The sequence below is a fragment of the Amblyraja radiata genome, chromosome 8 (genome assembly GCF_010909765.2).
Source record: "Amblyraja radiata isolate CabotCenter1 chromosome 8, sAmbRad1.1.pri, whole genome shotgun sequence".
In the NCBI taxonomy this organism is placed as follows: Eukaryota; Metazoa; Chordata; class Chondrichthyes; order Rajiformes; family Rajidae; genus Amblyraja; species Amblyraja radiata.
The window spans coordinates 4,001,058-4,027,588 of record NC_045963.1 but is presented as its reverse complement, the minus strand read 5'-3'; the positions used below and the strand labels follow the sequence as shown (position 1 = coordinate 4,027,588).

General features: G+C 42.8%; 1 protein-coding gene across 8 annotated transcripts in view; it reads right to left on the bottom strand.

Annotated features, from left to right (window-relative positions):
- arid1b (AT-rich interaction domain 1B) overlaps window positions 1–26,531 on the bottom strand; it is a 492,096-nt gene that overhangs the window by 79,305 nt on the left and 386,260 nt on the right. For all 8 annotated transcript variants that reach the window (XM_033025053.1, XM_033025055.1, XM_033025058.1 and 5 more), the window contains one exon: window positions 7,663–7,808. In XM_033025053.1, the coding sequence (XP_032880944.1) occupies window positions 7,663–7,808 (146 nt within the window). The remainder of the gene's footprint in view (window positions 1–7,662; window positions 7,809–26,531) is intronic.

Sequence of the window (26,531 nt, the reverse complement as noted above, 5' to 3'; positions counted from 1 at the left end):
TTATCGGGCTGGAAAAAACGTCCCGACTTGCCTGATGCCACGAGTACCTACGGCTGGCATTACGAGCCGCTACGAAATATCTACGGACTCCTACGACCTCCTACGAACTCGTTACGAACATTCTGCGAGTTTGAATCAAGGGGGAAACTCGGGAGAATTCGTGAATTACCTCGTGAAAGTGGGACAGGCCCTTAAGTCTGGACAGAGGTGCTGAATACCAAGGGTGAGGATCAGTTACTGCCTCTGAGTGACTGAAGACAGCGCAGTAAGGCAGCTAGTAGAGCTGCTACTTCACAGCTCCAGCAAGCAGGATTTAATTCTGACCTCCAACAATGCCTGTATTGAGTTTCTCTCACTTATTGTATTCTCTCTGTGACCATGTGGTTATCCTCTGGGTGCACTGGTTTCCTCCCACACCCCAAAGACCAATCCTGCTATGACTGATCCCATTTTAGTCTCCCAATTTCCCATAATCTCCACCCTGACACTGACATTGTCCCTGGTGTGTAGTTGAGTGGCAGAGTCTGGGGTCATTAATGGGAATGTGGGAGAATAAAATTATGCCTCTGCAGGATTAATGTGGATGGTAACTTCATGGCCAGTGCAGACTCAGCGGCCTGAATGGCCTTTTATTGTGCGGAATGACTCTCTTACTTATAACAGTAAAAATGCATTTAATTGTGGTGCCGTGAATGAGATCTGATAAATAAAATCAAAGCGTAAACTTCCACATTGGCTTGAATCATTGTGGTTAATGGACACAATCTGCCACAGGCAATGATGGTCCAATTCTATACTGTCCTCACCTTCTCCATCATGGTCTGGTTTGGCTCCAAGCATGAAATCTGGAGGCTGCAGCGCATCATTCGATCAGCTGAGAAGGTTATTGGCTGCAACCTTCCCTCCATTGACGAACTGCACACAGCAAGGGCCAGGAAGCGAGCGGGCAAGATCATCTCTGACCCCTCTCACCCTGGCCACAAACGCTTTGAATCACTTTCCTCTGGAAGGCGACTCCGGGCTGTCAAAGCCGCCACAGCCAGACATAAAAACAGCTTTTATCCACGAGTAACAGCTCTACTCAATAACCAAAATTCTGTAGCCTCCTTTTGCTCTGGTATTTTAAATCATTTACATGTTTAAACTATAATGTTTTATTCTTAATGTTTAATGGTTTATGTGTCATTCTTAATTATTACTTTATGTCATGTTGTTACCTGCGAGCGGAGCACCAAGGCAAATTCCTTGTATGTGTACATACTTGGGCCTGTCCCACTGTACGAGGTAATTCAAGAGCTCTCCCGAGTTTAAAAAAAATCAAACTCGTGGTAAGCACGTAGAATGTACGTAGCGGGTACGTCGGAGCTCGGGACGTCTCTTAGCGGCTCGTAACGCTAACGGCAGGTACTCGGGAAACGCGGTAAGCTTGTGAAGACTCGTGAAGATTTTTTAACATGTTGAAAAATGTCCATGAGAGCTCCGAATACCTACGATCGGGTATTACCATAATTCTCTGAGTTCGAGTCAGGGGAAACTCGGGAGAACTCGTGAATTACCTCGTACAGTGGGACATGGGCTTTATTCATCAATTAATTAATTAATCAATCAATCAATTAAATCATATCAATCATCTTAGCCCCAGGGCACTGCTACACGAGCTCCTTAGGGCAGCATTTTAAGTTTTTTATTGATGAGATGTACACATTATTGGCAATGCTGCCATTTGTTTACTATCTGTTTAGTCCCTGAAGTGAATAGGCACACAGTACTCCAGATATAGTCTCTGCAAGACATTGTATAATTGTACAATGGCAAACTTTCTCATCCGCAGATTGTCTTGGAGTGAAATCCAAAATACCATTTGCTTTCTGATCTGCAGCACTTGTGAGTTTGCGTCTTGTGACTAATAAACACAAACATCTAAATATCTTTATACATAAAGGCTTCCTATAATACAACACCTATTTTCCCCTCTGTTGGATAGCTTCACATTTACCCACGGTTGAACATTTGAATTTCCCATAATGCCTTTATGCCTGGGAAATAACAGGGTGAATCATTTATTGAAAATTTGCATCTATTCTAAGCCAAAAAATAACGTTGTGATCAAGCACCAGTAATGTGACCAGTCATTAGAATCTCATCCATTATGAATTTGGTTTGTACCTCAGTTCCTGCCTGGGTTAAGAAGATGCCCAAAGATGATGTTTGGCATTCTTACATTTAGTTGAGTTTAGTTTAGAAATACAGCGCGGAAACAGGCCCTTAGGCCTACCGAGTCTGCATCGACCAACAATCCCCGCACACTAACACTATCCTACACACGCATGGGACTATTTACAATTTTACTAAAGCCAATTAACCTACAAACCTGCACGTCTTTGGAGTGTGGGAGGAAACCGGAACACCCAGATAAAACCCACGTCACAGGGAGAATGGACAATCTCCATACAGACAGCACCCGTAGTCTGGATCGAGCCCGGGTTTCTGGCGCTGTAAGGCAGCAACTCTACTGCTGCGTCACCACATACTAAGTGTTCCTCATAAAATACCTTGTAGATATGATCCTAACATGGTTAATAATCATTTATAGACAATGCAGAAAGTTAAATCCAGGCAGAGCACTTTGATACATGACAAGCTGTAGCAATGGATTGATGATGCACTCTGAGGGAGCTAATGATTCTCCTTGGAAACTGAATCCCTCAAGTTCATACGTGAAGGGACTACTGTGATAAGCAATATCTGAACACGTTAACACTGGCTAAGTGCGTTCAGCAAGGCTTTGAAATGTGCTATCCTTCATTTATTTATTATTTAAATATACTTTATGAATCGCAATTACACAAAATAGTAACACAACAGTCCTCATCTCAATAGATTTTCATTCCGTGTAAAATTTTGTTTCTTTATTACATAATTAAGGAGGCATAAAAATAGACCTCGAACTCTATTTTCATCTTGATATCAAAAGTGAAAGTAAGTTATAAATTTAAAATGCAACTATTTTAAATTTACACGTGTGAGAAGTCCAAAGCTGAGTCGACTGAATTATGCAGTTTACTTTGGTACACGGACACACCTTGGAATAAACGTGGGCATTTAAAGATATTGCATTGTGACACTTTCTTATGGGAGTCCTCCAGCTCTGGAGGCCATCAAAATGGCATAATTGTGCTGGCATTATGCCAGACAGTTCTTATACCTCGAAGATAGACATAAAATGTTGGGAGTAACTCACCGGGTCAAACAACATCTATGGAGGAAAGGACTAGGTGGCACAGTGGCGTAGCGGTAGAGTTGCTGCCTTACAGCGCCAGAGACCTGGGTTTTACCCTGACTCTGGGTGCTGTCTTTACGGAGTTTGTACGTTCTCCCTGTGAATTTTCTCCGAGATCTTCGGTTTCCTCCAGCACTCCAAAAACGCACAGGTTTGTAGGTTAATTGGCTTGGTATCAATGCAAAATCGTCCCTAGTGTGTATATCGTAGTGTTCGTGGTCGGTACGGACTCGGTGGGCCGAAGGGCCCGTTTCCCGCACTGTATCTCTAAACTAAACTAAACTATGGTGACGTTTTGGGTCGTGACCCTTCTCCAGTCTGAAGATGGGTTTCAACCCGAAACGTCACCTATTTCATTTCCACTGAGGTGCTGCCTGACCCCCTGAGTAAACCAGCATCTGCAGTTCCTTCCTACACAGTTCTCATGCCTCCTCCCTGAAAGGGCATTTTGTTTTATAACACGTTGCTTGATTGTGGATGTGTCTCACATTAATGTCCCTGAGGAGTGCATTGGCATATGTTAGACTATCCTCAGGACTTCTACTTTACAGCATGGTCCCCATCTCTGCTAACACGAGCTTGTTACTTAGAATCTCCAGTTACTGTGGCATGGGCCAGTGGGTGTGATGTGATGCATACCTTCTGCCATTCACACTGGGCTTTTATGTGCACTTGGTGGTTGGACTCAGTGCCTCCCAATGGTAGTGTGGACAGTGAAGCAGGTTGAATGATCTAGATCAACTGGGAAAATGGGCAAAGGAATGCCAGAAGGAATGTAAGTGCAAAATGATGCATCTCGGGAAGTTAAACCAAGGAGAACACACACAGGCTGTTCTTCTTTTATTAGGGCAGCACGGTGGCACAGCAGTAGAGTTGCTGCCTTACAGCGCTCACAGCGCCGGAGACCCGGGTTCGAACCCGACTACGGGTGCTGTTTGTACGGAGTTTGTACGCTCTCCCCGTGACCTGCGTGAGTTTTCTCCAAGATCCTCGGTTTCCTCCCACAATCCAAAGACGTACAGGTTTGTAGGTTAGTTGGCTTGGCATAAGTGTAAGACAGTGTTAACTTTAGGTTAGTTTAGCGATACAGCGCGGAAACAGGCCCATCAGCCCACCGGGTCCGTGCCGACCAGGATCCCCGCACATTTACACTATCCTACACCCACTAGGGACAATTTTTACATTTATACCAAGCAAATGAACCTACAAACCTGTAAGTCTTTGGAGTGTGGGAGGAAACCGAAGGTCTCGGAGAAAACCCACGCAGGTCACGGGGAGAACGTGCAAACTCCGTACAGTCAGCAACTGTAATCGGGATCGATCCCGGGTCTCTGGCGCTGCATTCGCTGTAAGGCAGCAACTCTACCGCTGCGCCACCGTCACCGTGAATGTGCGGGGATCGCTGGTCGGCGCGGACTCGTTTCCGTGCTTTATCTCTAAACTAAACTAAACTAAACACACCGGTAATGTGAGAGCCCTGGGGAGTACTGCAGAATAGAGAGTCTTTGGCGTATAAGTGGAGTTTAGTTTAGTTTATTGTCACATGTACCGAGGTACAGTGAAAAGCTTTTGTTGCGTGCTAACTAATCGGCGGAAACACAATACATGATTACAATTGAGCCATTTACAGTCATTTTTTCGCCTTCCATCGCTGTGGGGAATGTGGAGGAGTCACTGTGGTGGATGTTTATGTTAAAATGTATTTTGTGTGTTCTGTTGCTTTTTATTAGTATGACTGTGTGGCAAATCAAATTCCTTGTATGTTGCAAAACTCACTTGGCTAATAAATTATGATTATGAGTTCTGGTCACGGGACTATAAGAAGGATGTAATTAAGCTAGAGAAGGTGCAGAAAACAGTCATTAGGATGTTACTGGGACTGAGGGACATGAGTTACAAGGAGAGAATAGATAGGCCTGTTTTTTTCCCCTGGAATGAACGAGGTTGAGGAATTACATTAGAGAAGTTTATCAAATCATGAAGAGCATAGATAAGATGAATGATCAGTGTTTTCCCCAGGCTAAGGGAATCTAAAAGTAGAGAGCAAAGATTAAAAGAGGGAAAAGATTTAAAGGGGCAAGTATTATTTTAAACAGAGGGTGGTGGGTGTGTAGAACAAACTTACAGAGGAACTGGGTTTAATACGATGTTTAAAAGACCTTTAGATAGATTTCTGGATTGGAAAAACGGTCCAAATTCAGGCAAACAGGTTTTGCTCAGGAAGGCACCTCGGTCGACAGGGCTGAGTTGGGCTGCTGGACCTGTTTCCATGCTGTAGCATTCATACAGCGATTGAGGGAGCGGCTGGGAGGTGGTGGTTGAGGAGAACTCTGGCAGTAATTATATTCCTTGCAACAGGATCCAGGGAGGCTCCTTTCTTGAACACTGTTATGATTACAGAGTGTCTTTCCATTCCCACATGGGGATGAGGAGGGTATGGGTTCAGGATCGAAGCTCTTCACAGCTAATCTTTGGAGTCTCAGCAGGAATGTCATTGTCCAAAGGCTTGATGTTTTTAGTTGGGACCAGTAGATAATCTGCCATTGCTTAAAACAATTCATATCGTTTTTGGCATGAGAATATTCAGAACTCTGACATTATTGAGAGAATGATATGATATCAACTTCAGAATTTATTTGGGGAGGGGAGGGGGTAGCTACCTTACTGGTGTGGTGATGCTTCGCATATTGATAATGACAAATGTCATATTGCCTCGGTACAGTTTAACTGGTCATAGAGTCATAGAGCACATAAACAGGCCCTTCAATCCAGCTCATCCATGCTGATCAAGATGCCCCAAGATACTGGTTCTTGGTTCAGAAGGCAACATACTATTCTAGATGTTTTAAACCAGATATGTCTGTAGCACTCCACTGTGATTTAATAAAATCTGTTGCCTGGTCAAACAAACAAGCAAACGTAGATAGAAGATTTTGTTATAATCAGGCCTATCTCATCATTAACCAAAGAACCAACGCATGTATTAAAAGTTATAGTTTAGTTTAGTTTAGATAGAAAATAGGTGCAGGAGGAGGCCATTCGGCCCTTCGAGCCAGCACCGCCATTCATTGTGATCATGGCTGATCGTCCCCTATATAGAAACATAGAACCCTATATAGAAACATAGATACGGCACGGAAACAGGCCCTTCAGCCCATCGAGTCCGCACCCACCAGCGATTCCCGCACATTAACACTATCTTACACTAGAGACAATTTTTACATTTATACCAAGCCAATTAACCTACAAACCTGTACGTCTTTGAAGTGTGGGAGGAAATCGAACTTCTCAGAGAAAACCCACGCAGTCACAGGGAGAACGTACAGACAGCACCCGTGGTCAGGATCGAACCCTGGTCTCTGGCGCTGTAAGACAGCAACTCTACCGCTGCGCCATCGTGCCACCCCGTTGGCTTAAGAAATGAAGCACATATCCTGAGCTCCTTCCATGACTTTTTGAGGTGCAGAACTATTGGAAATTCGTGTAGCTGAGGTCTCAACTGCAGTATTTTATTTAAAAAAAGGCAGGTTCAGAAGTTTGAGGGACCAATGCAAGGATACCTAATTCTGCTGAAACATATGGAGTTGCAAAAATTCCACGATTGATCTGTACGCCCCAAGCTAGAGATGGTGAAAAATATAGTTCACCAGGTTTTATGCCCATACGACGACCTAATAAAGACTGCTGGTGCTTGAGACGGCCTTAGCTGCAGTAAAATGGTACGCCAACATTTACAGCCATAATTTACAAGAAATCTGACCTTTGGGCAAGGTGCCAGGGGCCCGCTATCTACATATTTATGCTCCAAGCACAACATTAAAGCACAGCATCTGCAGTTCCCTTTTGAACACAACATTAAAGAAAGTGGTTTATAAAGCTGCAGACAAAAACTGAGGCAATTTATCATTTTCATGATATGTCAACATAGTTTGTATAAGATGGCAAATTTACCAATGACCAGATTCTGCATATCATTTTATATTTATCTTTAATTTGCAGGAAAAACTTGAATTTGCAGTTGATTTGCCAGTCTTCTCCAAAGTCACTAAATTGACAAAAGACTGTTCAATCATCTAATCAGTTACACCTCAATTAAATAACGGGAGGAGATTTTTTTTCTTCTGTTGCATATATTGGATGCTCGATTTAGTTACTGAGTCATTCGTAACTGTCACTGGATTGATGTTGTTAATTGTGGGCGGAGCACCAAGGCAAATTCCTTGTATGTGAATACTTGGCCAAAAAAATTACTTACTTACTTGATGGTAATTGGATTTCGTCAGTACAAACAGTTTTTAGAACTTTTGCAAACAAATATAGCAGAGACCAAATCTCTCCCCCAACTTCTCAAAAGGGCTTTTTCAATTTTAAAAGTGGTTTACCTGAGGAGCTGTTCACCATATTAGATGCCATGTTGTAAGTAGTGGTCTGCGAATTCATTATTAAAGAGGTGTTGTTCGTTGGCTGGCTGTAGGGAGAGCTAGAGCCCATCATTCCGCTTTGGTTCATGCCAGTGTATCCCGTTTGCCTGAAGAAAAACAAAAGACAGTATACATGGCTGTTTGCATAAACCTGACACAGATGTACCACAAGTGTAAAACAAGAGACAAAGAGTAGAGTCTGACAGCAGCAGCATGCTCTGTGATCAGTAACGGAGGGGAGAAGACTCCAGGTCTGGAGACAGATGCTGGATTGAAAGCAACAGTGTGGGGCACCAAACAAAAGGGCAAGGAAAAGGAGAGAGGATGAAAACATGTCAAATGTTAAGCAACAGCAAGCACAACGCTGGAACGACATTAGTTAAAACAAACTGATTCCCATTAAGCTGTCACACACCACTCTATACCACTGCCAATTTTCAGGAACATTTATACCACAGAATTACCAGAACCATTGCAAACTCAATGTGTTTGATTTTCTATCGTTGTCCTAATATATTGAATTTTAATGTTTGTTTATATATTATAGTTATTCATGTGAAAATACTTTCAGGAACATAGAAAACTGATAACCTAAATGTCACCAATTCTAGTGATTTTATTGAAATCAATAAAATAGCATTGGCTAATATGGATGGCATGGGGGTATGGAGAGAAGGCAGGTACAGGATACTGAGTTGGATGATCAGCCATGATCATATTGAATGGCGGTGCAGGCACGAAGGGCCGAATGGCCTACTCCTGCACCTATTTTCTATGTTTCTACAAGCTTTATTTGTGATTTTAAAATATACAATAACCCTTTAGAAAATTATAATCAACACATTTTGCTGGAATCCCTAAAAGATATGAAGAAACCTCTCCAAGTTTAATGGTCAGAATCAAGAGGAGTTTGTTGCTAAATCGTCAGAAGAAACAGAGGTGTATTTAACCCTGCCCTGCTGAAATTTCAAGATAGCAGAGTTATTCTAATTTCTGTTTCTTGTAAGTCACTGGTTGTTGCTGCCTAACGCTCATGCTGTTACTAATGTATAAGTGCTGTCACTTTTATGTTCTGCACATTTCTGCAGACGGAGCAGAAAAAAGCGACTACATCATAAATTTCAAGTAACTTTTAACATGTCCATTCCAACCCTATTCTGAAGATATATCAATTTTCAAGCACTGTGAATGCTGCTGTTCCAACACGACATTTCTTAAATATTACATAGAAACATAGAAAATGGTGCAGGAGTAGGCCATTCGGTCCTTCGAGCCTGCACCGCCATTCGATATGATCATGGCTGATTATCCAACTCAGTGGGGTCAAGGAAAGAGCGTTCACGTCGCGGCCCTGTTTCAACCAATCTTTCCACCACCACGCACAAGAAGCACAAGACAGACACCATTGTGCAGATGCCGAGAAGTGTGTTCAGCTCTGGCTGAACAACTTCTAATCTTGTGTGTGGACTCGATAAGAAGAAGATCCAACTCAGTATCCTGTACCTGCCTTCTCTCCATACCCCCTGATCCCTTTAGCCACAAGGGCCACATCTAACTCCCTCTTAAATATAGCCAATGAACTGGCCTCAACTACCTTCTGTGGCAGAGAATTCCACAGATTCACCACTCTCTGTGTAAATGTTGCAAATGTTGTTCAATTATTTACCTTGCTAAAGTGGGCCAACTGGCAATGTCCGATGTCACAGAACCCAGAGAGTCCTCATCTTTATTAGTATCAGCGGCACAGTGGCGCAGCAGTAGAGTTGCTGCCTTACTGTGCCAGAGACCCGGGTGCGATCCTGACCACGGGTGCTGTCTTTACAGAGTTTGTAAGTTCTCCCTGTGACCAGGTGGATTTTTTTCCGGGTGTTCCGGTTTACTCCCACATTCCAAAGACCTGCAGGTTTGTACGTTAACTGCCTTCTGTAAATTGCGGGTGATTGCTAGTCAGTGTGGACTCGGTGGGCCGAAGGGCCCGTTTCCATACTGTATCTCTAAACTAAACGAATCGTGATGAAATTACGCATGTACAGTATTCCATTAGTACAACAGATAGAACTCTGCAATTGACCTCAGTATACCTGAACTCTGAAAGAAGCAGAATCAGCAGGGACCCCCCCCCCCCTCAAAGACCCCCCTGAAAACTGTGTGCAAAGGGTCGCAAATGAAAAAAGGTCCCAAGAGACCAGGATCAAGTTTAGCACCAATTCCTTGCAAAAACAACCTGAAATCTGTTCAAGCCACAAATTAAGAATAGCAATTGGATAGATAAACAGCCAATTACAGTTGAAACATTCTGCTGTTGGCACAGATTTAAAATAAATGAATTAACTTTTACCGATTCTTCCTACATAGCAGACATAATGTGTAGGATGGAACTGCAGATGCTGGTTTAAACTAAAGATAGGCGCAAAAAGCTGCAGTAACTCAGCGGGTCAGACAGCATGTCTGAAGAGTGGTCTCGACCCGGAACGCCACCTATTCCTTTTCTCCTGAGCCCACTGAGTTACTCCTGCTTTTTGTATCTATCTTCCTACAGAGCAGTCAGAATCATCAGACGGAAAGAGGCCAAGATAGTCCTTCTTCTATCACAGGAAGCTGTGTGTCATAAGAATTACTGAGATTAATCAGCTATTTCTATCTACAAATTTGAGTCCGTCTCATGGGATAAAACTTATTTTCTTGTGTGCTAAACTAAAACATTTGGGAAATGGTAAGCAGTGAAGCAGTGCACCATACAGACTGGAGCCTGGGGTGAAGGCAGATACGGAGAGATCAGAGTGCATTTCACCAGTCATTCAGCATGGAACAGAAGAAACACCAGGAAGATGGTGATTGTCCACATTATTCGAGTGTGTCCTCTTCCAACTCACCTAAAACACATTAAGATCTCTGTCTTTTTGGAATGACAGTTCATAAATGAGAGTAGTAAAATTATCATCACTAATTTCTGCTCCAACATCGGAGCTTTCTTTCAATATCATTTCAGTACTTTTTTCTTATTTCCATCAAAGAAACTGAATGGTTGTTAAAAAAAAGTGACGAGAATCAACAGGCAAGTTATACTAGCTGTTTACAAGGCTTTTCACTGGTGTGAGACATCTGGGGTTGCTACACAATCAATTTTTTCTTTCTTTCATATTGGGAATTGTGAACCACTCAATATTCCTAAAATGCAGTAAATCACATAGTAAGTATCTTCACTCACTTCCAGTTCTTTAACACGGGGGGGGGGGGGGGGGGAAACACAATATGAAAGTTTACCATTGATAGTATTTCACTTTCAAACGAAAATTGCTAAATATAGGTAGGTCGGTTCAATAATTTTTAAATATTGTTTGTCCAAAATTGTATTCCCCGTGTGAAATATTTTCAAAGAGGTGAACATAAAGAAATAATTCCAAGACATTCCCCTTGACCTTTGATACTTCAAAGTAATTATCATTCATCATTCCCAAATGTTATTTTTGGCCTGTGACACAAAACTCTTCATCACATTTAGGTAATCCCTACAAAATATGTCATTTACATCATCTGGGTCAGGTTCTGTCAAATGTGGAAGATATTCTGAAGAAGTACGTGGATTTTGACTGAAAACATTAAATTAGCTTGATACAAATTGACACAAGCTGGCATAGGGACCAGAAAACTGACTTGAATGCAACTCAAAGCTTCATCTAATAATCCACATGAAATTTGCAGACTTTTGACCTTCTCAGATCCTTTATGCCTTTGTTTTCTGGGGAGAAAAATGTACAGCCTGAGACAAGGAGCTTTCTGTTTGGGGAATCAGAATATGGAAACTCACATCCTAGCAAATGCAACAAAGGAATACATGTGACACACTTCAGACGCTGCACAGAAATGCCAGAAGATGTGTCCATTTGAAGACGGCGACTGAAAGCTGATACGTCTTTAGAATCTTGAAAGAGTTGGCAAGGATGCACCAGTTATCATCTTGCAAAATGTTGAATGTACCAGACCTGTTCTGACAGATGAGAGGTAAGGCGGTGAATACCAGTATTTAAGAAAATAGGGAGAGGAAACCAGGAACAAGACTTGCTAAGGGCCTGTCCCACTTGGCCGTCATTTACGCGACAGGCCGGTAGTGACTGTCGCGCGAGTGTTGCGCGCGTCATCATGTGTCCGCACAGCCGTCTGGACCGCGTGACGTCATTTGAATACCCAGTTCATGATATTTATGGTGATTTTCTAAAATGTTCCAGTTTCTTGAGTGGTGCTAGCAATTAGAAAAACTGCAGATGTAAAGCGCCTATTCAAAAAAAGAGGTGAATGAAAAGTAGCAAGCTGCAGACCAAACTAATCTGTGGGAAGGAACTGCAGATGCTGGTTCAAATTGAAGATAGACACAAAATGCAGGAGTAACTCAGCATCTCTGGAGAGGAATGGATGATGTTTCAGTCTGAAGAAGGGTCTCGACCTGAAACGTCACCTTGTCCCACTTGGCCATCATTTTCGCGACAGGCCGGTGGAGCGTGAAGATTTTGTGTAGCACGAAATCCTGGTGCGCTGAGCGATACCGTGCGCAAATCCACACTCCTCCACGCCACTCCATGTGCCCGTCCCGCGCTACCCACGCGCTACCAGGTCGCATAAACGGCGTGCAAATGACAGCCAAGTGGGACAGGCACTTTAGTCTGACATCAGTAATAGGGAAAGTGCTCAAATGTATTATTAAGAAACTGCTACAGACCACTTAGAACAAAGTCCATGTGGATTGATGAATAAGAAATCAAGTTTGATAAATCGATTAAGAGTTATCTTGAGTCGTACTGTTATACTGTGAAGAAACAGGCCCTTCGGCCAAACTTGCCCATGCCGACCAATGTGGCCCATATACCCTAGTCCCACCTGCCTGCGTTTGGCCCATACCCCTCTAAACCAATCCTATCCATATACCTGTCCAAATGTTTTTTAAACATTGTGATAGTACCTGCTTCAATTACCTCCTCCAGCAGCTCGCTCCATATACCCACCACCCTATGTGTAAAAAAGTTGCCCCTCAGGTTCCGATTTAAACTTTCCCCCTCACCTTAAACCTTAAATCTTTTCACGGTACCTCAGTACACGTGACAATAAACAAAACCAAACTTAAACTTATGTCCTCTGGTTCTTTAGGTACTCTGGGTTAAATACTATGCATTTATCCTTTCTATTATGATCTTATACACCTCTATAAGATCACTCCTCGACCTCCTGCACTCCAAGGAATAATGTCCTCGCCTGCCCAACCTCTCTCTATAATTCAGGCCCTCGAGTCCAGGCAAGATCCTCCTAAATCTTCTCTGCACCCTTTTCAGCTTAACAACATCTTTCTTATAACAGGGTGACCAAAACTGAACACCCCGAATGTGGCCTCATCTTGAGCTTGACTCCTTTGTAGCAGACAGGAACGGTCACTAGCCCTCTCGTGGGTATGGTTGAAGCATCATAAGAGTGAAGAATGTCCCTCGGGGGAGCAAGTGGGTAGTGTGAAAAAGACCTATTGTAGAGGTCTACGTTCAAAATACCTTTGCCCCCACATCTATGAGGAGCGATACTGAGGTCCTAGCGATCTCGACCCTGCAGTCTTTGAAAACACCCGTTGACCGAACATCCTGGTCGGCCCTGTCGTTTATGGAGTCTACGTCGTGTACACCCGGAGATTCATCGTCTACATGGCGGACAGATGACACTTTCTTCTTCGACGACCGGCAGACTTTCACAAAGTGATTCAGCTTTGAACACGCGTTGCACCGTTTACCGTAAGCCGGACATTCCTTGGGAGCGTGTGTCCGGCCACAATTCGGACACTGCTTGTTTGAGCGATTGTTTTTCGACTGTTTCTCAATGCCCTGCACTGGTGCTGTGTTAATCTGATGCGATGAGTGACCAGATGCTCCCTCAGTGCTTGCCATCGAATGTTGTTCGAGCACCTTGGCATCATGCATCGCACTTTCAATTTGCATGGCTAATTCTTGTGCCTTTTCGAGTTTGAAATCATCATCCTCCATTAGAAGGCGCTCTCTGATCCGTGGGATACAAGACTTTTCTATCAGCTGGCCTCTCACTAACACATGAGTCAGTGCTCCAAAATTGCACTTTGCAGTTAGTTCTATCAATGAAGAAACAAAGTGCTTCACTGGTTCGCCTTGTCCCTGTGAATGTTGACGAAAACGGTGTCCCTCTATCATCACATTTGTCTTTGGGCCAAAATATTTGCCAAGTGCAGTACCAGCATCACTGTACTGACTCGTTGCAGCACTGTCAAACTGCACGAAGATCCGTTGTCCCTCCGTTCCGAGGCAATGCGGCAGGATCGCTCGGCGGCGAGAGTCCGATATGGCCTCGCCTTCCAGGCCGCTTGCGATCACGTATATGGTGAAACTTTCCATCCATCGTGTCCATGGTACAGGAGGCTCTCCTGGACTTTCCAAGAACGGGCGATGGGGCAGCGAGAGTTAAAGATGTGTTTGACGGCTCGTCGCCAGATGTTGTGTTTGATGGCTAATAACTCAATATCGACTCATGTTATACCGTGTCAGTAAGTGGGTTTGTTCAAGCCAGGATGGCTGCATGACTGATTCCGAGAAAACATACATATAGGGGCAGAGCCCTCTTGTGGAGACTGTAAGGTCAGTCTTACATAGATGCAACAGTAGGTCCTGCCTCGGTTAGACTTCCCAAACACATCACACTTCTCTGTATTAAACTCCATCAACCATTCCTCAGGCTACCTGCCCAACTGATCAAGATCCTACTGACAATCATCTTCACTATCTACAATACCAACCACTTGAAGGTCATATGCAAACTTACTAATCATGCCATGTACGTTCTCATCCAAATCATTGATGTAGATGACAAACAGCAATGGGCCCAGCACCGAACCCCGAGGCACACCACTAGTCACAGGCCTCCAGTCCGAAAAACAACTTTCCACCATCACCCTCTGCTTTCTTCCATGAAGCCAATTGTTTGTCTGAAGAAGGGTTTCGGCCCGAAACGTCGCCTATTTCCTTCGCTCCATAGATGCTGCTGCACCCGCTGAGTTTCCCCAGCAATTGTGTGTACCTTCGATATTCCAGCATCTGCAGTTCCCTTTTGAACACAACGAACTGTTTATCCATTCTGATAGCTCTCCATGCATCCCTTGCGATTTAACCTTTCAGAGCAGCATACCATGCAGAACCCTGTCAAATGCCTTGCTGAAATCCATGTAGACAATGTCTACAGCTCTGCCCTCATCAACCTTTTTGGTCGCATCTTCAAAAAACTCAATCAGATTCATGAGACCCGATCATCCACATACATAGCCATATTGACTATCCCGAATCAGCCCTTGTCCATCTAAATACCAGTATATCATATCCCTCAGAATACTAATAACTTTCCAACCACAGATATTGGGCTCATTGGCCTGTAGTTCCCAGACTTTTCCCTGCAGCCTTTGTTAAATAGAGGCACAATATTTGCTGCCCTCCAGTCTTCCGGCATCTCACCTGTATTTAATGGCGACTCGTAAATCTCAGCCAGAGCATCTGCATTTTCATCTCTAGCTTCCCAGTGTCCTCGGATATATCTGATCAGGCCCGGGAGATTTGACTACCTTCATACACGTCAGGACCTTCAGCACATCCTCGACCGTACATTGAGACCATCAAGACACTTCCATTGACTGCCCCAAGTTCCCTGATCCTTGTGTCTTTCCCCATGGTAAAAACAGAGGAGAAATACTTATTGAGGACTTCGCCCATCTCCTGTGGCTTCACACAGAGTTGACCACTTTGAGTCCTGAGGTGACCTATTCTCTCTCTGGTTACCCTTTTTCCCTGAGTGTACATTACAACATTTCTTGGGATTATCTTTAATGCTGTATGCCTGATCTATCCCCTGCTCCCTTTTTCTCCTCCTGATTTCCCGTTTTTAGCCTGCTCCTCTGGGGATACACTTGATTACAGTTGCCAATACAAGCCCCATGTCTCCTTCTTATTAGTAAGTAAGTAAGTTTATTGGCCAAGTATTCACATACAAGGAATTTGCCTTGGTGCTCCGCCCACTAGTAACGACATGACATACAGTGACAGTTACGAATGACTCAGAAAACACTAAACATTAATAATAATAAAACATTAATGATAAAACACCATTGATCAAGCATGTGAACCAACAAAATACCAGATCAAAGGGAGGCTACAGATTTTTGGCTGTTGAGTAGAGCAACTACTGGTGGATAAAAACTGTTTTTATGTCTGGCTGTGGCTGCTTTGACAGTCCGGAGTCGCCTTCCAGAGGGAAGTGATTCGAAGAGTTTGTCGCCAGGGTGAGAGGGGTCAGAGATGATCTTGCCCGCTCGCTTCCTGGCCCTTGCAGTGTACAGTTCATCAATGGAGGGAAGGTTGCAGCCAATAACCTTCTCTGCTTATTATTGGCCAGAGCATCAATTTCTCTCGTTATTCAAGCTTCCTTATGCCCACCTGCCTTGTTTTTCACTCTAACTGTTAATCAGAAGGATACATAGGAGGGAAACAGTGGAATGAAAGTTATTGACCTTTTAAGCCTTTGATAAAGTATCACACAAGAGATTATTAAATAAAGGTAAAACCCATATACTGGCATTATATAATAAAGGGGAATAATAAAGGGGAGGCCATTTAAGACATTTCTCGGGAGGAAAAACTTTTTAACCAAGAGAGTTGTCAATTTGTGGAATTCCCTGCCACAGAGGGCAGTGTAGACCAAGTCACTGGATGGATTTAAGAGAGAGTTAGATAGAGCTCTAGGGGCTAGTGGACTCAAGGGATATGGGGAGAAGGCAGGCACGGGTTAAATGATTGGCGACGATCAGCCATGATCACAATGAATGGCGGTGCTGGCTCGAAGGGCCGAATGGCCTCCTCCTGCACCTATTTTCTATGTTTCTATAATGGCATGGATTAAGGATTGGTTCAAGGGCAGAATATAGAGCAGGAATAAACAAGTTATTTTCAGTTGTGAATGGTGCTAGTGATATTGGTGGCGGGCCCCATCTATTCACAATCTGTGTGGATGATTTGGATGAGGGGACAAAGTGTGACATGTCAAAGTTTGCTGATAGTATAACAGTGTGTAGCAGTGTGGTTTGTGAGGAGGATTCAAAGAGACGTTGAGATGATATAAACAGGCCAAGTGAATGAGCAAGGACATGGTAGATAGTATATAATAAGGAAAAATGCTGGCTCGTAAGGTCAGGGATAATGTTACAATGAGCTGGGATTTCGAGAAGAGCGGTAGGAGTCTCAAAAGCAAGGTTCAAAGCTGAGAAGAGAAGAAATTCCTTCAACCAGTGGGCACTGAAACTTTAAAAATTTCCATGCAAGGCAACTGTGATTCTCAGTTACTAAATGACAGGAATTGAAAGATTTTTAGGCTCTTAAGGGACATAAGGGACGTGGAATTAATAGAAGAAAGTTACATTAAGGTAAAATATCACATATTTGCAGAGCAATGGTGTATGTCCCAATGGCCTATTCCTACTTCTGTACCTTACACTCTATCTATATATCATTAGGTCATTTATAAATCTATTTCTTTTGCAGACAAATGCATCATCACAGATGCCGTCTTAAGGATACTGAAAAGAAGGAAAACAAGTCTCTATTATTAACTCGGTTAACATTTTTTCGTGAGTTCGTATCCCAACAGTCTACAGAAGGTATGAATTTTATTTTAGATCATACATAAATGATACAGGTAAAAACTGTGAAGAACATCATTTAATGCATTATCATTCTGGCTGCATTTAAACCTATAATTCTGCTTTCATTGGCTTACTTAATTCATAACCAATTGATTTCACCACTTGCTAATACTGTGAATAAAAACTTCCGGTGATCCCCACAAATCGGGAGGAAGCATTCTATGGCAGTCCATTTTTCAAAAGGTGATTTGCAGTAATGGTCATTTGTCATTCGAAAAGTCCATCAGCGAATATTTCTGAGATTTTTCACATCGCACATTGTTAATATGTTTTTGTGATATGAGAGGCAGTAAGAAACACAAGATGGCAATAATAGTCGCTTCACTTTTTTGATTGTATAACTCAGCTCAAAGAAACATGGAAAAACATGGAGCAAACCATTCAGTCCTTCACGCCTGCTCCACCATTATATATCATCTTGCCGCTCATCCACCTCAAAAGGATATAACTGCTATTGTTCCAGACCCTTTTATGCCTTTGAATCTAGAAATGGATCTATCTGCTTAAAAATACTCAGTAACTTGGCTTCCAGCCACCTGCGGTGGTAAATTACATAGGTTCATCACCATCAGAGTGAAGGAATGTTGTTCTCATTTCAGATCTAAATACTTAATTTCCTGAGACTGTGACTCCTCATTCTAGACAACCCAGCCATGAGAAACATCCCTCATGTATCCAGTCAGGCTAGCACTGTCAGAATTTCATGAGTTTCAATCTGATTCCATCTCATTCTCCGAAACTTCAATGAACACAAATCCAGTCAACCTAATCTCTCTATTCACTTCAGTCTCGCCATTCCAGCGATTAACCTGGTGAGCTTTGGTTTACTTTCTCACTAACAGATTGATGCGTTGGTCACTCCTTTATTTGTTTAGTGAGTCTCAAGTGAAACCATTGCATCTTGAGGAAGCAACATGTTTTTGATTCATAGAGCTAAGCTTATACAACAATTTTTCAGAAAAATGTTGTGAAAAATGTTATCCATTTTTCATATCTGCTTCTATGATATCAATACACCCAAATATCAGGGTGACTACTGTGTTCAATGATCATTTGCAAACAAAACCACATTTCTACAATAATTTGGGTTTTGTCTCAACAGGACTTGTCGACAATGCTGCACTTTTAGGATAAGATGGACAAGATTACAAAACTGAACTACCAAAAATAATTGTCACCTTTATGCTACACCTTAAATCAAGATGTATTTTTGAATGTAAGTCTATGTCTTGGTTTGGCAGGTTACAATCAGAAAATAAGAAACTTAAAGTTAAATGATTTATCTCTGAAAAAGAGTAAAGATGAAAAAACACCCTAATCATGTACTTTATTGGAAATGTTTAGATAAAGCTAATCATCATATACTTGAAAGTAAACAGCACTCAATATTATTGTGTTGTCATTTACTAGAGATGTACAAGACTATGGTGAGTTTAGATAAGTTACCCAAGTTGCCATGAACAGAGATTTCAATTATGAGAGAGAGCAAAGATTCAGTCTGAAGAAGAGTCCCGACCCAAAACATCGTCTGTCAATTTCTCTCCATTGATGCTGCCTGACCTGCTGAGTTCCTCCAGCAGTTTTTTTTTTGCTCAAGATTCCAGCATCTACAGTTTCTGTATCTGTAAAAGGTTTTATGTGGTCAGCAAAAGGTATGAGGGGAGAGGGATTACAAGGAGACTTATTTAGCAAAGGACTGGTATTATCTGGATTTTTATACTTGTATGAGTAGTGAATCAGAGATTTCAAAAGGGCATTGAATAGGCACAAGAAAACACATTTTGCAGGAAAGAACTCCAAAGTTCTGGCTGGATTGGAGCAGGTTTGGACAAGGGCCAATTGGCCTCTCTCAGTTCTGTAGTAATTTTACAATTCCGTGTCAAATGCGTGCCTTTTGCAATTCTCTCTCCCCCCCCCTCAAAGTATATTATTTTTACTTATCACTCTTTAAAACAAACTATTTTCAATGCTGAAAAACAAACTTTCCAACTCTGACATTGTTCAACATTCAACTCAATGATACCTCACAAGTCTTAAGACTTAAGTCATAAGCCTCTTATGCTCTCTATCTGCAGAGGATAGACACAAAATGCTGGAGTAACCAAGCGGGTCTGGCAGCATCTCTGTAAAAATGAATAGGTAACGTTTCGGGTAAAGACCTTTCTGAAGACTTCAGTCGGAAGAAAGGTCTCGATCCAAAATGTCACCTATACCTTTTGACCAGTGATGCTGCCTGACTCGCTGAGTTACTCCAGCATTTTCATGAGCTCATGTTATAGAAGCAAATTTAGGCCTTTCAGCCCATCAAGTCTACTCCACCTTGGAATCATGGCTGATGTATCTCTTCTTCTTGTTCAAGAAAGACTGCAGATGCTGGAAAAATCGAAAGGTAGACGAAAATGCTGGAGAAACTCAGCGGGTGAGGCAGCATCTATGGAGCAAAGGAATAGGTGACGTTTCGGGTCGAGACCCGAAACGTCACCTATTCCTTCGCTCCATAGATGCTGCCTCACCCGCTGAGTTTCTCCAGCATTTTTGTCTATCTCTTCTTAATCGCATTCTCCTGCCTTATCCCCCTAGCCCCTGGCACCCCCTACTAATCAATGCTCATTATCTTACAGGGCAAGCATAATTGAGGTCACTAATGTTGATGGTCATTTTGTGTCGAACTTTGGTGTAAATCAGTATCCGCTGTTCCTTCCCACACATTTTATCTACAGAAAGGCCCGTGTTTGGCATTTTGCACCTAGTCTTGTTAAATGTAGCAATACTGTGCACCAAGGTGTTAAAAATCATTAACAATAAATGTTTTCTTGATTTAACAAAAGCAAATTGCTACGTGAAATATGGAATGAGGAACAAATGGAATCGCTCAGGTTTTCCTATGTACGTTCAATAGGAAGCATTTGTAAAAGGCCTATTATTATAAATTGACAACTCCTTGTATCTTTGAAGCTTCTGGAAAATGGAGCATTTGGATATTTCTTTGCATACACACTTAAATACACATAGATGACCCTGGTCTGTTGAGAGTGGGAACATCTCCACTTACCATCAGGTAATTCAACAATACCAGTGGAAAGGTTCTGATTATCCATGAAACACCTATCAAATGCAGTTTATCTCATCACCAAAGATAGACACAAAATGCTGGAGTAACTTAGCAGGACAGGCAGCATCTCTGGATTGAAGGAACGGGTGACGTTTCAGGTCGAGACCCTTCTTCAGAACTGTCTCGTCCCGAAAAACGTCACCATTCCAGAGATGCTGCCTGTCCCGCTGAGTTACTCCAGCATTTTGTGTCTATCCTCGGTGTAAACCAGCATCTGCAGTTCCTTCCCACACATTATCTTATCATTAGATTACTAATTGGCTAGCCATAAATCCAGTGTGTGCAGAAATAAAATTCTCGGCTACAAAACTATATCAGTTGGGCACAAAGGTGGTAAATAGTGTTTGATTTGTAGACTCCCCAATGACTTGTACATGCATCTCGGTGGCAGAAGTCAGATCTGTTTTACGAGTGTGTAAACTCTTGGAAAGTGACCAGCTCAGATTAAGTCGGGTACACCATTAAACTGGCCAGTCCTCACTTACACTATCAACGTCTCACTTCAACTGTCTGTTGTCCTCATCTGCTTCAAGAAAAACACCATCATTCCAGATCCCCACTGAAAATACAGTGACCTGTCCCAGTAGCTCTAACATCAACCATAATCAAGTGCTTTGAAAGACTGGTAACCGACCAGATTTATGACGGTCTTCCGGACAGCGGGAGCCCCTGCAATTTGGAGACTGGAAAAAGAGATCTACGGAGGATGTCATCTCTCTTGCATACATTCAGTTCTGGATCGCCTCGACAATACGAATACATATGTCAGGATGCTATTCATCGACTACAGCTCAGCCTTAACACTGTAACACTGAATAAAATCATCCCTATATGTGTTGGATATTGGTCTCGGGGTCTCCATCTGCAACTGGCTTCAGAAACCACGGTGTCTGCCAGATCTACAACAGCGATAACACCAAGTACAGGAAGGAGATTGAGAATCTAGTGTTAATAATCTAGTCCTTCACACCAGCGAGACACGAGAGTTGGTTGTTGTCCTAAAGGAGAGGGGGAATGACTCTGCTCTCTGCTCTCATCGACACAGCTGGAAGTCCTCAGGTGTTCATATACCAGCAACTTGACCTGCTCCCTTCATACCGATATGGTGATTAATAAAATACATCATCGTATTTACTCTCTTAAGGACCCGAGAAGATTTGGCATGTCCATAAGAATTCACTCGAACAGCACAGTGGCACAGCTGGTAGACCTGCTGCCTCACAGCACCAGAGACCTGGGTTCGATCCTGATCTCCGGTGCTGTCTGTGAGAAGTTTATGTATTCCAGATGTCCACATGGGTTTCCTCCAGGTGCTCTGGTTTCCGCCAACATGAGGGTTGATAGGTTAATCGGCCTCTGAAAAAGATGTCGCTAATGTGTAGGGAGTGGATGAGAGAGTCGGACAACATAAAACTAGTGTGAATGAGTGATTGATAGTTGGTGTAGAATCGGTGGGCTGAAGGGCCGGTTCCATGCTGTATCTCTAAACTGAACTTCCAAAAATCCACTATGGAAAGAATTCTAACAGGATGCATCTGCGCCTGGTATGGCAACTGCTCTCTGTTGACCTCCTGAATCTGCAGAGGTGAACTGGCAGAGGCTGTCACAGGTCTGTCACTTCCTTTCATAATCTTAATCATCATAATCATACTTTATTAGCCAAGTATGTTTTGCAACATATGAGGAATTTGCCGTACAGTCACACTAATAAAAAGCAAGATCACACAAAATACATTTTAACATGAACATCCACCACAGTGACCCCTCCACATTCCTCACTGTGATGGAAGGCGAAAAAAAGTTCAATCTCTTCCCTTCATTGTTCTCCCTTTCATCCATGTGTGTCGGAAGGAACTGCAGATGTTGGTTTAAATTGCCTTCCCAGTTCTCCAACTAGTCTTACTGTCTCCATTTTATCTCCATTTGCTTTGTTGTTACCTTCTCCCAACTAACAATGATCTATTCTACATTTTTCTTGATCTCCATTCCCTTGTCTTGTTTTCACGCATTACACGTCCTTATCTATACACTACCTTTATCTATGCACCGCCCACTCCCCTGACATCAGTCTGACGAAGGGTCACGACCTGAAACGTCGCCCATTCCTTCTCTCCAGAGATGCTGCCTGTCCCGCTGAGTTAATCCAGCATTTTGTGTCCATCTTCATGATGTGTTGCATCAGGAAGGCTGGAAGTATCGTCCGAGATGCCTGCAAACCTGGGCATTCCCTTTCCTTTCTTCTACTTTCTGTGAGAAGGTGCAGGAGCTTGAAAGCTTTGATGCCCAGATTTAAGAACAGTTTCTTCGCCGCTGCTAATCGACTGTTGAACCAATCACCCCTTTCACACCCCATTCCCAGAGATGCTGCCATCTTACTCTTCACTCTACCTCCTTCCATTCTTCCATCAATGTACTTTAATATGTTGTAGGTAGGAACTGCAGATGCTGGTTTACACTTAAGATAGACACAAAATGCTGGAGTAACTCAGCAGGACAGGCAGCATCTCTGGAGAGAAGGAATGGGTGAATTTTCAGGTCGAGAGCTGTCTGAAGAAGGGTTTGGACCTGAAACGTCACCCATTCCTTCTATCCACAGATGCTGCCTGTCCAGCTGAGTTACTCCAGCAATGTCCTTTAATATTCTTTTGCACTATTTGGATTTTGTACTACAATCATGCACCATTCTGCCATTTTGCACTCGTCATTACATTTATCATATTTATTATTGCCGTATGCATACTGTTGACTCTGTGAGCTTCCTGTGAACAGGGAATTTCATTGCCCCCTGGCATGTATGACAGTAAACATTGTTCATTGCAAATAAGCCAAAAATATCTACAACAAATTGATACACACAAAGTGTAGAGGAATTGGGAATCTTGGAAAGTATGCCCACCCTGAAGGCAGCAGGTCAGTCAGATAAGGTGATAAACAGACAGTATAAGCAGGGAAATCATGTTAGAATTGTATGATACATCAGTTGGGCCACAGCTGGAAATAATGTGTACTATTCTGGTATTAATGCTATGGGCAATGTGTGATGGCACTACAGAGGGTGCAGAAAAGATTCAAAAGAAATATTAGCCAGGGCTGGAGAATTTTGTTATGAGAAGCAACTGTCCAATTTTGGGCAATTTTCTTTAGAACACAGGAGACTGTGAAACCAATTCTATGAAACCATTTGAAACGTTTCTAGTAGGTGAACAGTGAGAATTCGAGTTTGAGTTTGCATTGATTAACCAATTAAGGTACAGTGAAATTGTAGTTACCATACAGCCATACTAAGTGAAAACACATATAAAATAAAATTTAACATAAACATCCACCACAGTGGAATCAACATATCTCACTGGGATGGAAGGCAATAAAGTTCAGTCATCTTCCTCCTTTGTTCACCCGGGAGGGGGAGATGAGACTGAGAAAGTCGCATCTACGTCAACGTAGGTGACTGAAAAAAAGTTTACCCCTGTTCCTCCCCCTGCATAAACTAACCAAGAAACATTGAAACATACATTTAAAACATACTTAAAATAATAAACACAGAGAAGGGACGTGACAGACTGCTGGCGAGGCGGCCATTGCTGGCGCCACCCGGTGATCATTTCTCTTAACAGAGAAGTCCATTAACTGGAGAGCACTACTGCAAGTAGAAGGCTATGGATAAAATACAAAGTGATGGATTAACTCAGCGGGTATGGCAGCATCACTACGGGGAATGGATGGGTGACGTTTCCGGTTGGGGTCCTTCTTCAGGCAAAGGGTCTGAAGAAGGGACTCGACACAAAACGTTGCCTATTCATTCCATCCGCAGACGTTACCTGATCCTCAATGTTACTCCAGCACTTTCCGTTTTCCAGCATCTGCAGTTCCTCGTGTCTCCAGAATGGTAAGGGATGACTCGAGAAGAAAACTATTTCAATCAGGAATGCTGTGTGTCTGGAAAACTCATTGCCTGAAAGATCGGTGGAAGTAGAAACGTAGCCTTCAGATTTATGGACTAAATGCTGAAAATTAGTACTCATCTCCAGTGCATTCCAGGATGGCATGAATATAAAGGACTGAACAGTGTCCTTGTGTGCCACAACGTTCTACGATTCCATGAATTACAATGGTGGCAATGACTGCAAGGTCAGTAAATGCTGACAACAACGCTTAAAACAGTATTAAAAAAATGAGCCAGTAATGTTAAATATTAAATGAATGTTTTATTACATCATGTTCTCTCCTCCTACCAATCCAGTTCAGAATTGTAACAATGAGATAAGGAGAGAAATGTGGGCTGACTGCAACTCAGCTCCAAGTTCCACTTCCAGCAGCAACACAGAACATTGATCAATTATAAACTACAAGGGCCAAGGTATGTGGGCAGAATAATAACAGTGCAGCAGAAGCGAACAAGACTGTATGATCTCAGGGACGTGGATTTCTTCTCTTCCAAAGGCAGCTGCTACAAGGTTTCACCATGAGGGAAGTCTTGGCATTGTGCAATATGATGTCTTTGTGGAAAATGAACAGACAATCAAATGAAAAATTCTTATGCCCCTGTCCCACTTAGGCGATTTTTTTGGTGACTACAGGCGACTAGGCTGTCGCCACATGGTCGCGGGGTGACGCCTGTATGGTCGTGAGTAGTCTGCTCAAGTCGCCCAAAGTGTCGTAATGTTTTTCTAGTCGTCGCTGGATTTTGAAATGTTCAAAACGTGACGCCAATGATCGTAGCTTGTTTTCTCCTGACCTAGGCGCTGTCATAGGTTGTCGCCAGGATGACGTAGGTTGTCGCCGGGTGCTGACTTCGGTGAATTCCATTGGCGACTACCTACGTCAACTGGCGACAGGTACCGGCGACTGAATTGTGTTACCTTGTCATAGCTTTTTCGCGAGTGGACGTAGGTTGTCGTAGGTGGACGTCCTAATGGGTCGCCGGTTGTCGGTAGCTTGCCGCAGCTTCATGTCGACTAGGTGGTAGCTTGTTGTAGACATTGTCGTAGGTTTTTCACGGCCTGCTACGACTATGACAGTCGCCGGAAAAGTCGCCTAAGTGGGACAGGCCCATTAGGGACAGAAAACTAAGTAATGAAATAAGTTGTTCAACCATTTTACAAACCACAAAATAGACATCATGGGATTGTTGAGCCTATTGTCTATTGTATTGCAAACATAATTATACCTCAACGTTACTGCAAAGTTATTTTAGTGAGGATTAATCTCTGAACAATGTACCTCAGGTAAGATTGAGAAATTATTGCCTGCAAACTTCAAATTCTTTATTATAATTGTAAAAATTGGGCTATCAGAAGTTTTCTGTATTACTCCGAAAAGCAGTAGTGGCCGTTTCAAACAGATTCGGACACAGTTTCTTTCCTACTGTTAGAGGGCAACAGCCATCCTCTCACCAGCTTGGGTACAGTCCTGACCACCCATCTACCTCATTCAATACCTGTGAACAATCTTTAATTGGACTTTATCTTGCACTAAATGCTGTACTCTTTATCTGTACACTGCGGACTGCTTGATTGTAATCATGTATTGTCCTTCCTTTGACTGGATAGCACGCAACAAAAGCTTTTCACTGTACCTCGGTACACGTGACAATAATAAACTAAACTGAACTAATTCAGGCACAGCTCCAACACCACTCACCCATAATTTGGCAGAGGATGCACAAACTCTCCTCTGGCCAAGATCCTTTACTCAGCCTTTAGCCAGAGAAAGGAGACTAATCTGTAGGGGGGGGGGGGGAATATCTTTCAATGGTCCAAGCCACTTGCGAGGCACATAGCATTCTCGCACAACTGCTGATGTGTGGAGCTACCACCATGAGATTAACTAATCTTAGCATCATAATTCACACTGGCACTGTGACCAAATGGCCTGTTCCTGTGCTGTACCTTTCTATGTTATATGTTCTATGTTCACTTAATTATCACTTGGTTGGTACTTGCACCACTGGTCAGGAAACTGCCAGTTATAGATGAACTG